We start from the raw sequence: 15622 nt of genomic DNA, 5'->3' as shown, positions 1-15622 counted from the left end.
ATATGCCTATCTGTACACATAACTTAAAAATGTATATAAAGCCCTTACGAAATGTAGAGGAGAAACAAGTAGAAAGTAATTTAACACAATATGTAAATTAGTAAAATAACGCAATATGTTTTAAGTATGTAAGTGCTTATGTACATGAGAAGACAGTGAAATGATCAGATGCTTGAATCTATACATAGGATGGAATACTGACTCACATGGATACGTGGGTCGTGGCGACTGGAGTCTGAGGATCAGGGATCAGCTCTGCCATTGCTGTCATGATTTTCCCAAATGGTGAACAACTCCTGGTTGTGCACAACAGACATCATGTACGGTACTTGGAAAAGTCAATGGGTATTAAAACCACGCCCCCAAAATGTTGTTAATATGCAGAAACAGATTTAGGTTCTGGGAGTTTCAGCTGCACCCATGTCCAGTGAGTCTGTAGAGGGTGAACCGAGATGGTGTGTGGTGTTGACCCTCACATTGCAGCACGTCTCGTATCCCCCAGAGCCACCAGTGCCCTGTGCTCACTGTGATCACCAAACGCACTCCCACAGATTTTTGAACGCTTCCCCTCCCCCATCCTCTAAGGAGAACCACCACTTATGAGGCTTTGACCTGTTTCTCTTTTTTTTGCATCACAAAACACCTTGAATGTAGGACTTCTCTAAGCATTTTTGAGGATACATTTCTGAAAATGTGTAGGCCCTGTAATATTTTTACATTCATTCCCAAGTATTACGTGATTTTTGTTATTGTAAAGGGGATCCTTTTTTAAATTTTATTTTCTATTCTCTGTTGCTGATGTTTGTGGTTTTACTTTATTTGGATACCTTACTGAGCTCTTACTAGTTCTAATATTTTTTTCAGCTAGTTGTCTCTATTTCCTAGCTAGATAATTATATTTTTTTGTAAATAATACTTTTGCCTCTTTGGTTGTATGTTTGCTGTTGGTTTTCATTGTAAATGACAGGAACAATTTGTTTCTTACAGGTGTAGTCCACATTATCTATAACACCATATGCCCTGGTACCTGTTTTGGGGTGTGAGGTGTTCATTATTGAGTTGGTTTTCGGTTTACTTTTATGATCAGATTTATTTTTAAGTCAATTTTAGTCATTTATGTTTGTTCATAATCGTTCGTTATTTGAAACTTGCACATTATATTTTCTTGTTTTATATAAAATATACTCTCCACGGCTATAGTCATACCACAGTTTAAATTCCCATTTTTGTTTGCTTTTCTTTTTATTTCTGTCTTGCTCAGACTATTTTTAAATGTAAGGTCAATTTTCTTATAAAAATTTTAATAGATTGCATGATTCAAAAATGTAAATATATGTGTATGTACACAGTAAGCCCCCCACCCCTGTTCTCTGTCTGTCTAGTTCTCACGACTCCCTGCGCCCCCAAACAGGTAACCACTGCTGTTGGTTTCTTGGGTATTCTTCCAGAGCTTCTGTATGCATTTAGTAAAAATGAATATGTTTTGTCCTGTTTTTCATAAAAGCTAGCATATACTATACATTATCAGATAGAATTCCTCATTCATTTTATAACTACATGCAGTATTTCCATGATAGGCGCGTACCAAATTTGCATGTATGTAACCAGTCCCCTAATGATTACAGTTGTTTCCAAACTTGCAGTTGAAACCATGATGTTGTTTCATGGTGTCTACAAACCAAATCCTTACACACCATGCCTAGGAAACAACATGCCGTTCGTTTTTTGGCTAAAAGTTGCCAAACTGCCCTCACAGAAGTTGTAGAGTTTACATTCTATTAGTAAAGTACAAAAGGGCCCATTTTCCCAAAATAACTTGTACCAAATTTGTATCAAAATCAAACATTTTTCCTAACCTGTCCTTAAGTTTTTAAAAAATGTATTGTGTTGGAGTCAAGTTTATTGAGGTATAATTTCCATGCAATTAATTCACCCTTTCTGCTACATAGTTTGCAGTGCAATTTTTAATTGCATGCCTTTTATTATAAGCATGATGTGGTATTTTTATAATCACAAGAAGAGAGTTTTTTAAACCTCAAAGTGTAATGAATAGAACTTCTAAATAAGATTAGTCCATTTGCACATTTTTATTTCTTTCAACCTCAGCAAATTTCATCCTTTTTGGCAAAATCAGAGCACACAGAGCAATACAAAATGACTTTTTAAAGTGTGTTCTTGCCAATTGTGGAGAAGCGGTAAAATAAATTGACTATCCAGATGGAAAAGCTTAACTGGGAAGATACATTCATTGAATAATTAAAAGGAAGAGGAAATGCATTACCGATTGGCCACAAGAATGCATGATGCCTAACCTGTGCCTCCAGAGATTCATGTAAGTGGGGAGCCGTACAGCTGTTGAGCCCGCAAAGCTCCTACCCGCCTCCATACACACTAGTCAGCTCTCCGGCTCTCAGGTGGCAGCATCACAACAGTGATGGATTGACTAGAACTTTCGGGCTCAGGTGAAGGGCAGCATTGCAGCAACTCTGTAGCTTTCCTAACTTCACACTGGTTGTACGTAAATATTTTAACTGGATCCTGGAGTTACCATTTCCTGCTTTGTTTTGGGATTTTTGCTTCTTGGGGGCAGCATCATGTAAATCTGAGGAAAGGCACTTAGTGGTATCAGAGTCAGCACCAGGACTGAAATCATCTGATTTATTCAACAGCCAAGTGACCTGTAGGCAGCAGCTGCCCTGGGCTGCTTCTCCATCTGGTCAGAAAGGATTGGTAAGAGCCTTGCTGCTCACAGAATGGTCCAAGCATCAGCGCAACACGGGAAGTTCTCAGAAAGACAGACCCTGCACCCTCTCTCCCCCCACCCAGGGCCAGTGAATCCAAAGCTGCATTTGAATTAGATCTTTAGTCGGTTCGTGTGCACATTCCAGTTTGAGAAGTGCTGGGATGGCCTCCCTGGTTCTGGTCTTGTTCCAGAGTTTGGTGCCCTCTAGGTTCTCTATCATTTATCACAGACTGTTTCATAGAAATTTGCAGGGTTTGCTGGAGAGGTTGGGGTACCTCGCTGACTGTTGTGATCACACCGATGCCACAGGCTCGGCCCACGGTTGCTGTGGCTCTGTTTAGGTTGGTATTGAGACTGTGGGGCAACGGAGGAGACAGGAAGGCACACTCCCCTGGCCTTGACGGAGCTTTGGGAAGCGAGCCCAAGCCTGCATGGTGCCGCCTGAAAACTTGACTGTGTTGTCCAAATTTTAGAGGCTCATTAAATAGAGAATAAGGCGAGAAAAAAAAAGAAGAGAGAAAGATCTAGCCGAACTAGATGTGCAAAGCACTTATCTATGTTTTCCTCGTGTGCTTCCTTACCGGAGTAAGTAAAATCATATGCTATCCTTTGGGAGGTGTCCCTTGGAAAAGGAAACTTTCTTTCGTGTCAGAGAGAAACTTTGTCTGGACATTGATTTTTGGGGGGAGGTTATGAATTTGAAGTTAGACTTAATGAGATAGAAACTATTGGTGTATTTATTGTGTGCCATCCCAGTGCAGAGCGGACAAAGCAGTGCGGAGGACAGTGGTGTCCATATTGCAGCAGGCATAATAATCCTAACTGAGCTGTCAGAGCGGGAAGGGTCCTGCTGGTGCATGTGGACCTTCTCATCGAGGGAAACGGAAACACTCTCTTTTGTGCTGCTAAGGTTCTGCCCGAGGCCTAACTGACCAGCCTGCAATGTATACAGCCTGTGACTTTCAGGAAACTCATATAGTTCCTTGTTATGGTAAATTTTGTGAAAATGATAGGAAAAAACAGAGAGACGGAGAAGCAGAGCCAGCACCCCTGGATATGGGAGTCTGCTGATACAGACAGTCTTTCTTTGTGATTCAGGAGCTCTTCTTCTGGCTGAATGGGGTCTGTCCACATCAGCGGACTTGATGCTCTCGTTCAGCCCTCAAGTTGGAAACTTAGTTTTGAGAAGTCATAAAATTTCAGTTTATCGTAAGCAAACATCTTCCTAGAAAGGTTCTCAATAGCACTGGATAGAAATATATGCACAGAGGATGTCAGAAGTCTGGCGTTACTTTTCACCAGGGCCCTGCTGGGTGCTTGGTCCTCTCGCACCTGCAACCTGTGAAGAGGGGCTTCTTTGCCTCGTGTTGGCAAAAGTGTCCCAGGCTGGTCAGGGGACTGAAGATAGCCCAGTTCATATCAGCAGAAATGTGCTTTGTTAGTAAAGCCTCGGGTTTTTGTTTTTATGTATGTTACAGGTTTGATCTGTTTTACCAAAAGAACATTAGAATGAAGGGATTACTTTGATTCAGATTCCAGGGAAGGAACATTACAAGTGTGTACACACAAGTACATGGGATTAGCAGGACCGGTGAGGACACTGCATTCTTCACACTTGATGCATTGAGATAGGAAGAGAAAGTTCACGCACAAAGTAGTTCATTTAGGAATGCCGGAGACACACCCTCATGTAAGAGAATGTCGGGATTTCTTTCCTTCCTGTTTAAACGCTGTGCAGTAGTAAAAGAAAAGGGTGCATCTTTTTGCACAAAAATGTGGGGAGGTAATTTTTCCCACAGAGGTTTATGTAGGTACTTACTGATAAATAGGGCGGTTTCTTTATATTTAATGCCGTATTTGTCTTTCATTGTGTTTTAGACAATCTTATGGGATTGAATTGAGGAGGTAATCAGATAACCACTACCCCTAGACGTGGCATGGATCTTTTCACCCTTGGAGGTCTGAATACCTTTTAAATTCATTCAGGGGCATCTACTCCCCACATGTCTTTCCTGACGGTAGAACTCTACGGAAACATTGTACCCAGGCGTGGTCTGACGCGCAGCATCGCACCCCTGTCCTCGCATGCGGACGACCCTGCGCGTGGTTTAGGGGCGTCCTTTAAATGCCCTAGCTCGTGTAGCTGACAGTAATCTTGATCTAAATTCTTGTTTGCACCTTTGATCTCAGATGCTGCTGGGGTGAGTTGGCGAGCATCAGGCTTAACGTTTGACCGGAAGTCTAGCACTTGGAAACAAAAATTATGTGTCTGAGTGTCAAGTGTGTCTCGTTCGTCAAAATGGAAAAGGGGGAGGGAGTCAACAAGGCCCAGAAGAAACATCTGTGTGTGGTTAAATAATTACTTCATTTGCTATTGAAAGCACTTCTCTTGTATATGTTCAAGAACTGTATTTGTTTTAAAAGGGAAAAATCAACTTGTCAGCTATTGTTTCTTAATTTGCTCCATAAAAGGCTTTATTAGGATTAAGGAAAACGTTCATTTGCCCACTCTCGGGTGCCTAGACTGCTTTCTGGAAGGTGGGCTCCCCTGCTCATTCCCTTTCTCCCCTCGGACACAGCTGTAGGAGGGGAACAGGCGACCGCCATCTTCCTCCCCTGTGTCCATCTCTGCACAGGGTGAAGTCTGGACGGCAGAGGGGATGGGACTCGCTCGAGGCCGAGTCTTGGGACTGTGTGGTGTGTCCGTGGAGGTGGCTTCCCCTCCCGCATCACCCTCGCATGTCATTGCCTGTGGTTTTCTCTTTGCTTCCCCCCACAGATCCGGAGTTAGGCGTTGGCACGCTCCCTGAACATGACAGCCAGGATGCAGGGCCGATTGTCCCCAAGGTATCGGGTCTAGAGAGAAGCCAGGAGAAGAGCCAGGACTGTGGCAAAGAGCCCCTCTTCGAGCCCGTGGTGCTAAAAGAGCCCTGCCCTCAGGCCCTGCCGCCGCTGCCCCAGCCCCAGGTGGAGCCCCCGCCCCAGGCGCCTTCTCCGGCCCAGGACCTGGTGCAGTGCACAGAGGCCCCGCCACAGCCCCCACGTCCAAGCACACAGCCGCCGCAGGCGCCCCCTGAGGCCCCGCTGCAGCCCGCGCCCCCGCCTCAGGCGCAGAGGCCCCCGCGGCCACAGTCCCCCACCCAGCTGCTCCATCAGAGCCTCCCGCCCGGGCAGGGCCACCCCTCATCTCACAGCCTCTCCCAGCCCTTGTCAGCCTACAACAGCAGCAGCTTAAGCCTCAACAGCCTAAGGTGAGCCCACCTGCTCTTCTTCTGCCATCTTCTTTGGGGGGCAGGTAGGACTGGGTAAAGGGTTCTCCAGAAGACTGCAGTTTCCTTGTGGAAAACGTCATTGCGTTCTCCGTGTGGCAGAGACAGAAGGGGCCGTCAGGTGAGACTCGGGTGTCTTGGGAGAGGACAGGTTGGGTCGGGTGGTGAGGACGCTGTAAGGAAGGAAGACACCCACCGAGGGAGCGCAGGCAGGCGGAGGAGAATGCTTGAGAGAGAGCTGCGGGCGCTGTGCCCGGGAGCCCCACCGCTGGCGAGGGGCAGGGAACAGTCCTGAGGTACAGCGGACACCACCAAGTGTTGAGATTCTAGAGCAGGGCGGTTTGCCTCTGGCGGGGAGGGCTTTTTGAAGAAGCCGCATCTTTCTGCAACTGCAGAGGCGGACGATTGGGACCCAGGAGTATTCTGGTTTGAGGTTTTTCATCGTGATTTCCTTCCTCCTAGTTGGGTCACAGACGTAGAGAAGAAGCAATCTGGGTGTAGATAAGAGAAGTTCATGCATGGACAGCCAGGCCCTCTTTGGTCTTGTTTTGCCAAATTACAAAGGAAAGTTTAAAAAGTAGTGCACAGGAGAGCTGCCGAGGAAGGGCAGACAGAAACACAGGTGCAGGGCCACGTGTCGGTCCCCCTTGGTTGTCCCTGGGGTTGTAATTCTAACACCTCCCATCAGTGGGGCTTTGTGTCTTCACTGTTGTTTTCCTTGTGACAACCTGGTGACTGTGGCAGTTCAGGGACTTGCTTTTTCCTGCCTGTGACAGGTGAGGGGGCAGCCTGTTTGGGGGGTGGCCTTCTCCAAGGGCCAGACCCAAGCCATTTCTGTGACCTCCAGAATGTAGAGATGACAGGGAACCCAAGCTCCCTGGCTCACCTCTTCTCTGCGCTTCTTCGTTTCCAAGGTAGTGGACAGACAGGGTGAACGCAGGTCCTGCGTCTTTGTCCCCTTGTTAATTGTATCGCTTTACAGGAAACGTGGCTGGTGGAGAATGGGAAGGCGTGGGACTCTGTCGGGACAGAGCTGAGAACCTGCCCACAGAGGGCAGAGCAGGCCTGAGCAGCGGAATCAGCTGTCTGGACACAGATGTCCATTCGCTGTGTGTGCAGCAGTGGTGCCAAGAGGAGAGGGGCTGTGGTGCGGGTCAGGCACAGAGAAGCTCTGTGATAAGGAAGAACAAGAGGAGGGCTTTGGGCAGAGAGACAGGATTTTCTTTCGTTCTGTTTTTATTAAGAAAATTAATTGCTTACCTCTTTGTTTATTTTTCTGTTTCTTGTGTCGGTCCTGCGACAGCAGCAGCAGAAGCAGCACTCCAGCGAAGACCCAGCCGGCCCCTCCGCACGTCCCCCATCACCCCTCAGCCTCCCCGTTCCCCCTCTCACTGCCCACCCACAGCCCCCTGCACAGCTTCACGCCTACCCTGCAGCCCCCCGCACACTCCCATCACCCCAATATGTTTGCCCCTCCCACTGCTCTGCCTCCTCCACCACCACTGACATCGGGGAGTCTGCAGGTCCCCGGACATCCGGCCGGGGGCACTTACTCAGGTAGGACGAAGGCACCGGCTGCCTCCCCGGCTAATGCTCTCCCTGGCCCGTGGTCCCACCTCCTGTCTCTTGTCCCTGATTGCTAGGTTTTACCTATTTACAATTTTCTGCTGTATTGGATATATTGTAATCAATCTTTTATGGGCTCAGGTTCTGCAAAAAAATGTACCAGCACCTGTAGCAACCTAGCACACGCCAGGTGGACGGGACACCGCCCCAAAGAACCTGTTTGTTTGAAGTGATGTGGTTTTTCCGACTAAGTTCACCACTGAGAAAGTGGTAAAACGCGGAGCGTATGTGCCCTGTCGCCTGGGCTCCCATTAGAGGACAGAAGCTTTCCCAGGCCCCTGTCTGTTTCATTCCAGAAACTCAGACTGCAGCCTGGTTTAGGGGTTTCTTTCAGTTCAGGACCCTCACTTCTTGAGAGGGGCAGGCGCAGTTGTTGTGCAGTACATCCCAGAACCCTAAGCACAGGCCCAGGGTTAGGTATCACGTCCTTTTCTCCTCACCGGTTAGTCAAGGCAGCTGGCCCAGTTGGGGATGCACTGTAGCCATGTTAGGCCAGTAGGACAGAGAGCTGTCAAGCAGATTTACCCTTGAAGAGGGCGTGGGGGCTCCGCCATGTTGACAGCTGACATTTATTAATAAGTATGGCAGTCCCTTTCTTCAGCACGTACAAATGGTAATTCCTTTAACCCTTAGAATAAACCCATTAGGTAGGCAGTATTGTCCCCCGGTAACACATGAGGAAGTGGAGACACAGATGGGTGATTAGCCAGGGTCACTCAGCTGGCAGGCAGGGAGCTGAAACCCGACCTCCGACGTTTGCTGGGTGTCTGTCAGCACGCCACACTGACAGACCTGTGTCCTCAGGCGCCAAGAGGCTGGCCGAGAGCAGGAGGCTGAGGCTGTGACTGGGCCTTCTCATCACCCCCTGGTGGGTCGTCCCCTGCCAGCTAAGGGCCCCATTTGACCCCTGTGCCCGTCTCCTGCGCCCTCGGTCCTGATCCCTAGAGGAAACACCATTAGGAGAGAAGGTGTTACCCTCTCCCTTCCTTCTTTTCCAGAGCAAGACATCCTGCGACAGGAATTGAACACTCGGTTCTTGGCATCCCAGAGCGCTGACCGCGGGGCTTCCCTGGGCCCCCCACCCTACCTGCGCACCGAGTTCCACCAGCACCAGCACCAGCACCAGCACACGCACCAGCACACGCACCAGCACACTTTCACGCCATTCCCCCACACCATCCCACCCACCGCCATCATGCCGACGCCAGCACCTCCCATGGTGCGTACCCCAGGCAGAAATGTGAGGATGAGTAGAGCACGCCTCTTTTCTGTGCAGCACGGGGGGCTGGGACGGGCTGCTGGGACAGAACAGCGTTGGGTCATAGCCATCAGGGGCTCCTGGGGGCCTCTCCCTCTTTACTGCAAAGAAGGGAGGGAACCCTGTTCCAGCGGCACTAACAGGCCTCACGCAGGAGCTTTCTCCTGAACTGTTATGTCTTGTAAACAGCGCATCTTATGCTACGTGCACTCCCAACAGTCATATCCAGTGTCGGTAGTCAACGTTACTTCAAGGGTCGTTCTGTTTTCTTGAACATGCTGGGGGCTTACAACCACCAGATATAAAAACCTGTCTGTCAGTACTTTGCACCCAGTACCCACAGAATACCTGTGTCAGGAAGAGGCTGCGGCAGGGGAGAGCTGTCAGGACCCTGGGACTGCCTTGGGCCCCTGTCTGTGCAGGTGGTTTCTCTTCATTTCTTGTATTTCCTAAGACGGCACTCCAGTCTGACGGTGTGCCCTGTCAGCAAGTAGTCAGGGAGCCACACACCCTGCAGGGACAGAGCCCGGCCTGTGGGGAGAGGTCCCACTGGCGGTAAGCAGGGTCTTGGTCTTGACGGGGGACCAGCACGTGCCAGGAGAACCACTGAGGACATTCTTAACTTAGGATCTGTGGTGACTAGTGCCGTACTGGGGTGCTCAGTGTCCTGAGATGGAGCCCTGTCCACAGCAGTGAGTGTTAGAGCGGTTTCCTTACTCCAGTTTTAATAATAAAGGAAATACTTGATTTTTAAGGCAGTGAAGGCAGGCAGGCACTGTGAGAAAAGATTTGAATTCTGTGGTTTTAAGAGGCATTCCCTTCACCAAACTTTGCTTCCTTTATTCCCTCTGCCTCCCCCATTTTGTTCGACTGAGTTTTTTAAATATACATATATTTTAAAGTTTATTTTGTACGTTTTATATAGAAGATTAGAGATGAGGCCTTGGGACTAAAATGTTTTCCCATAGTAAGTCCTGTCTCTTTCTCTCTGGAGGAACTGTACTTCTCGACAGTTATATTTTTAAGAGCCTGTTGTGTTTGGAAAGAGTTGATGCCAGCCTGAGTGAGGTGTTTCACAAATGTGTTAAATCGAACGGAGGGGAGTTACAGCACCCAGATGATGGCATTATGTAGAGGAAACGATGGTGTAGTCTTTGTTCAAAGGAAGGGCTGTAAGACCTCACCCAGATTGCTTTGTATTGGGGTGTGTTTCAGAAGACAGCTGAATATACACTTCTTCTACCAAATTGAAGAGGAAAATGGAGGGAATTCTCTGGGTAAATCAGACCAAATGCTGACTTCTCCCTGATTTATCTAAATAATTGCCCCTTTTCTCCAGTTTAAACGTTGCATTGGTGCCAATCTCTAAATATAGAGTAGAAAGAGACACAATGGTGCAGCCAGGACCTAAGTGCACCTTGTGGGTTTGCACTTTCTTTTTCCATTTCTGTTGGTTTCTTGTCAGAGGGACTCAGGAGCCCCGAATGGTTTCACATACGATGAGGTTGTGGAGGCTGATGGCAGCATAACGCTCAGAAGCTTGCTGAGGGGCAACCGCCACTGACACAGTGGACAGAAATGTAGATTCTCTGAGTAACTAGCTTTTGCTTTGATCCCTTTACAGTTTGACAAATACCCTACAAAAGTTGACCCATTCTACCGGCACAGTGTGAGTCTTCTTACCATGCTACACATTCAATGTAACTGCTTTTCCATTTTGTGTGCTTTCGCCACAGACCACATGACTAGCAGCTTTCCTTAATCACCTTTGCAAGAATTCCCATTGCTTCTCGTCACTTTGGATGCTTGCTTTTGTGACGTTTGCTTTTGGTAAAGATGCAGTATCATCTTCTGAATCAAAAAATCAGAAGCCCTCCTAAGACTTGAAAGCTAAATTGAACTTCAGTGAAAGCCAGGCGTCTGTCCTCCAAAGTGGGGTGTCTGCTGTTGAATCAGCTTCAGGAGAATCTGAAATCACAGATTTCAGTCATCACTTAAAATGTCATTACCACAGAATTCCTGGGATTCGATTTGAGTGATTTCTTCCAAGTAGGAAGTCTCTTATCTTTTTTATTCATAACTCTTCAAAAAGCAGGTTTTCATTTCCTCTGGACAAAATGCAGAACCCTCTTCCACCTGGCTGGTATCATTCTCCTGAGCTTGCTACAACTGAAAATAAAGATATTTAAGTAAAAGAAGGTCTTAAAATTAAAATGTATGATTTTTTTTCTCTTTAAACTCACTTTTTATTTAAAAAAAAATACTTGTTTTACGCAATTTTAAGAGTATGGTCTGGAACTTAAATTGGTGCCAACTTAAATTTTATGTACAGTCCTCATAAAACAAGGAATTCTTTCTATACAAAAACATTGAAATCTTACCATGATATTTTGATTATGGAGTGAATACTGCATCATTTTTTACTTGAAATTTTGCAAGTTTCTTTGCTCAGTGGTTTATTTATATTTTTTAAATGAAATCAGAAAGGAAAGAAGATTAATAATTGCTTGTAGCCCTGTTGATTCACCATACTTAACTATTTTTGCATTGATTTTTGGATAGTGTTATCATTTGAACAGACGTCTGCTTAACAGATCAGCCAAGACTGAATTCATTCATACTTAGAACTACATACTTAGACGCTGTGTTAGTCCTGAGTGTAGCTGAGAAGTCCGGACTAGAAAATACTAGAAATCAATGAAGAATTACTCTAGAGACATTCAGAAGTACCATGCGGAAGATCTCTTTGGAAAGGGATGAGGAAAGTGTGTTTGAGTGCTGGGGCCCCCACCTTGTTCCCGTACAGGTCTGCTCAGTCGGTACTATGATAAAAAGCGTTGCTTAAATAGATAGGAAAATCCAGTAGACCTGTGGGTTTCCTCTTTGGGTCTGTCCCATGAGTGACACCGTCTTAAGAATCATCAAATTTTTGCCCTTTGTCTATGTCTTGCTAATTTAAATTAAGGACCAGCTCACAAAATCATTTTAGAGAAAGTTTAGCGTACTCAACAGGTGACTCAGATTTACTTCCTAGGACCAAATGCAGTGCCTTTTTATATGCAGATTGCACAGAGAGTTCTAGATTGAAAATGGAAAATAAGGGGGACTAGTTAGCTATATTCTAAGAGGGTCAGTAACAGAATCAGGCAAAAGGAAGATGGTGAGAACATCCAGTTTTTTATTGAAAACATTAAAGGAAAAATACCCACCTGGAGGCAGAGTAATAGAAATTTGAGTGTGTTTTAGTATGGCATGTATTTAATTACTCTGCTTCATACAGTGTACTGAGGGAGAATTATTTCATATTATTAGTTATAGCAGATAATACATGAAGCACTTAGTCTCCCTGCTTTGGGGATTAGGACATTATAAGGGGAATTAAGATGCAATGCACTCAAGTATCTAAAACACAATTTTAGACTTAAAAGTAGTTTTAAATGAGGGCACTTGGCTTGCAATCACTGTTTAAGTGGATTTAGTTCAATATCAATTAGTCTGAAAAAACTTTGCTGCATCATTGAAGGGAGCAAAATGAAATAAAGACCAACAGGAAAAAAAAACGTGCTCTGAAAACAGGATTGTGAAATGTGGGTTTCAGTCATTACCTAGAAATAGCTAACATAATTGCATTATTAGGAAAAGCTTGAGTTATCATTATATTTTTGACATATCATGCAACCATATGGGTGGGACGTTATTTAAATATCTGTATGGGGGTTTGAGCAAAGCGGATAGAACCAGAGCAGTGGACTCTCAGGAATACTAAGTTTTTAGGAGGAAAAGCTGTGTTGCATTGTCTTCACTACTGTCATATACTTCTTTCCTCCATTGTGTCCTCTGTAAACATATCAATTGAAGAAAGTTCATATTCTTAATTCAGAATCATTCTTCTCCCTTCACTGAGTGGTCAGACTGCCGTGTCAAGGGCTTGGCTTGGATAATCTCCAATGAGCTTATCCATCTTACAGAAAAATGGGCAGCTCCGCGGAAAGTATATAACGAGTCATTGTTTTACCCTTCCACACATACTTGTCACCATTTTAGATGAGACAATTAAATTGTCCTCTGGAACTGCCACTTCATGAACAATTTAATGAAGCAAGGATTGTGAATATTTTCTCAGTTCTTCAAACTATTAAAAATCTAAACGTACTAATTGAGTTTTAATGGTATAAAATCCTGGAACTCATAAAGACTTGCTTCTTCTTCCTTTTTTTTTTAAAATTTTTTTCTTTTTCTAATTAACTTCTTATTTTCTAGGCATCTTATTTGGCCCAGCACCCCTCCTGTTTTTGATATGCATTAAAATTTCCAACCGTTTAGGACTTTTATCTGATTTACCAATTAATAATTAGAAAAGCTCCCCTTGTAATGATGTCCTCATCTGGGACGTCATTTGTTGGCTGATTGATTCTGAACTACTTTTAAGTTTTTAAGTTAAGCATTCATGGCACATCTGTGTGATCATTTCATCATGGCTTTCTGACTAATAGCATCACACTGAGATTACTTGGCTTGCTAATGTGAATGTCTTTCTATGGGAAGGGAATTGGAGTATCTCATTTGCCTCCCACTAAAAGCTTTTTTCCCCTCTCCATCTTTGGCCACAGCTCTTCCATTCCTATCCTCCTGCAGTATCCGGCATCCCCCCAATGATTCCACCCACTGGCCCTTTTGGTTCACTACAAGGAGCATTTCAGCCGAAGGTAAGAAACCTTACAGTGGAAACACACATGCGTGTTTGTAAGTGGAGCCTCAGGCTAGGTGGGCGAGTGGGTTCTGCATGCTCTCGCCTGTAATTTTTCCAATGCAAAGTGACCACTAGGATTAGACTGAGCATATTTTTTTCTAGTCCACCTAGTTTTAAACCTCAGCCAAAATTAATTTTTTAATTTGCACCACCCATGTAATCTCATTTGAGCCAGGATTTCCTGGGCTCCTTGAAATATCAGAATCTATGTAGATTTTTCCACCAGTGTTGTAGACATCATCTTCCAGCCAGGAATGCTGTGCAGGGTCAAATATATTGTACCAAATTGTCCTTGAGGTATGTAATTTTAGAGAAGATGCAAAGCTGAGCTTTTATTGATTTTAACGGAAGGAGGGAAAAAAGTTCCAAACTAAAACTGTATCCTTCTAATTATGGAAAGGGAAGATGCTTCTCTTCGTCCTCCCTCATTTCCCCCTCCGCCTCAAGTGTCTACAAATAGGGCCTCCCTGCAGATGGAGGACCCCACATTTTTCTGCACCCTTTTCTCCCTCTGTCAATGCCCCCACCTCTCACCCATGCTCATACTTGCCAAGGTCAAGGCTCTGTCATCACTTGCTAATATCCCATTGTGAAGTTAACTTTCACCTTTTATAATACGACATTCTTTTCTACCTAGTCAGTGACTTGGCCCCAGTTACCTCTGAGGGTCACCATTATGCAAGAATTCTCAGAACACTACCTTTTTGTGATTAAGTCTGCTACAGCCCCTACTTCACCCTAATACAGAGAAGCGAAATGTACTTCTCATGTTAATAACCATTCTCAGATTTTAAAGCAGGACATTTTGCTGTGTATGATTTTTGGTTTTCTTTTTTTATTTTCCATCTCATTGCTAAGTTAAAACACCAATTTTGGGCCAGAGTCCCCCAGGATGAGCACATATTACATTTCTAAAGGCATGCTGCCTTAATACTAGAAATAGGAAAAGAAATTAAAAAGCATTAGGGGGTGGATGGCTACACCTTAGAACTCACATTTACCTGCATGGCATTGCAGTTTATAGGCCAAGTTATATATATACATGGGGCTTTCACGATGGCCATGTGAAACACCTCCTATTTTGAGATGAAAGGATGTGATTTTTAAACTCCTTCCCTCCCTCCTCCCCCAGCTGCTCTTACTACTCCCTCAGACCCTGGTCTGTCCCCTCTAGGTTGCAACAAATCTCTCCTGCATCCCCAAACAGACTGGTAGGTCATTTAATAAATTAGACTATTTCCCTCACTCACAATTATCCAATCACACAGAAAACTACATCTGGGCAAGAAAGTGTCTCTCCTGGTGTTGAAATAGGCCTTTCCAGGCCGTCTTACTGATTGAATATGTAGATTGCAGTTCATTAGTGGAGTTCTTCATATGTATGCAAATCAGGCTGTTAACAACTCCAGCTTCATTGTTAGCTGTACAGCAGCTGATTGCTTTTCTTTCTTTTTCTTTCTTTCTTTCTTTCTTTCTTTCTTTCTTTCTTTCTTTCTTTCTCTCTCTCTCTCTCTCTCTCTCTCTCTCTCTCTCTCTCTCTCTCTCTCTCTCTCTCTCTCTCTTCTTTCTTTCTTTTCTTTTCTTTTCTTTTCTTTTTTTCTTCTCCATTTAGGCAAGCTTTATGCCTAGACCTGAGCTCATTTTCCCCACAAGTTAACTCCCTGGTGTGAGGGGATTCCTAAAGGTTGTGATTTCTTAAATAAAATACCTGGTGAAAAAAGTCGCTGAATCCTTCACTCACTAGAAAGTGACTGCTTGTGCCCGAAGTAGGCTTTTGTTGCTGTTGTGGGTAATTCAAAGGACAAAAGCCTACAGATAAGGTTAGTGTTATTAAGGAGGCTTAAGAATTGTGTGAGAATAGGAAAGATGAAGCAGAATTACTTTAGAAATCATTTAATAGGAGATCTGTGTGCTCCCTAAATTAGGTTCTCTTGTCGCATCTCCACCACTGCTAATGAGAGATTACTGCGTGTAAT

At 44.9% G+C, this 15622-nt stretch overlaps 1 protein-coding gene across 8 annotated transcripts in view; it reads left to right on the top strand.

Moving 5' to 3' along the window:
- The window catches only part of AUTS2 (activator of transcription and developmental regulator AUTS2), a 1101951-nt gene that overhangs the window by 1068333 nt on the left and 17996 nt on the right, over positions 1-15622 (top strand). For 3 of the 8 annotated variants that reach the window (XM_081053759.1, XM_081053755.1, XM_081053752.1), the window contains 5 exons: positions 5523-5994; positions 7316-7569; positions 8637-8878; positions 10521-10565; positions 13507-13602. In XM_081053759.1, the coding sequence (XP_080909885.1) occupies positions 5523-5994; positions 7316-7569; positions 8637-8878; positions 10521-10565; positions 13507-13602 (1109 nt within the window). The remainder of the gene's footprint in view (positions 1-5522; positions 5995-7315; positions 7570-8636; positions 8879-10520; positions 10566-13506; positions 13603-15622) is intronic. The other 5 variants (XM_081053756.1, XM_081053754.1, XM_081053758.1 and 2 more) reach the window with 4 other exon arrangements.

Source organism: Rhinolophus hipposideros, assembly GCF_964194185.1.
Source record: "Rhinolophus hipposideros genome assembly, chromosome: 7".
Taxonomy (NCBI): domain Eukaryota; kingdom Metazoa; phylum Chordata; class Mammalia; order Chiroptera; family Rhinolophidae; genus Rhinolophus; species Rhinolophus hipposideros.
This window is presented reverse-complemented; position numbering and strand designations above follow the sequence as displayed.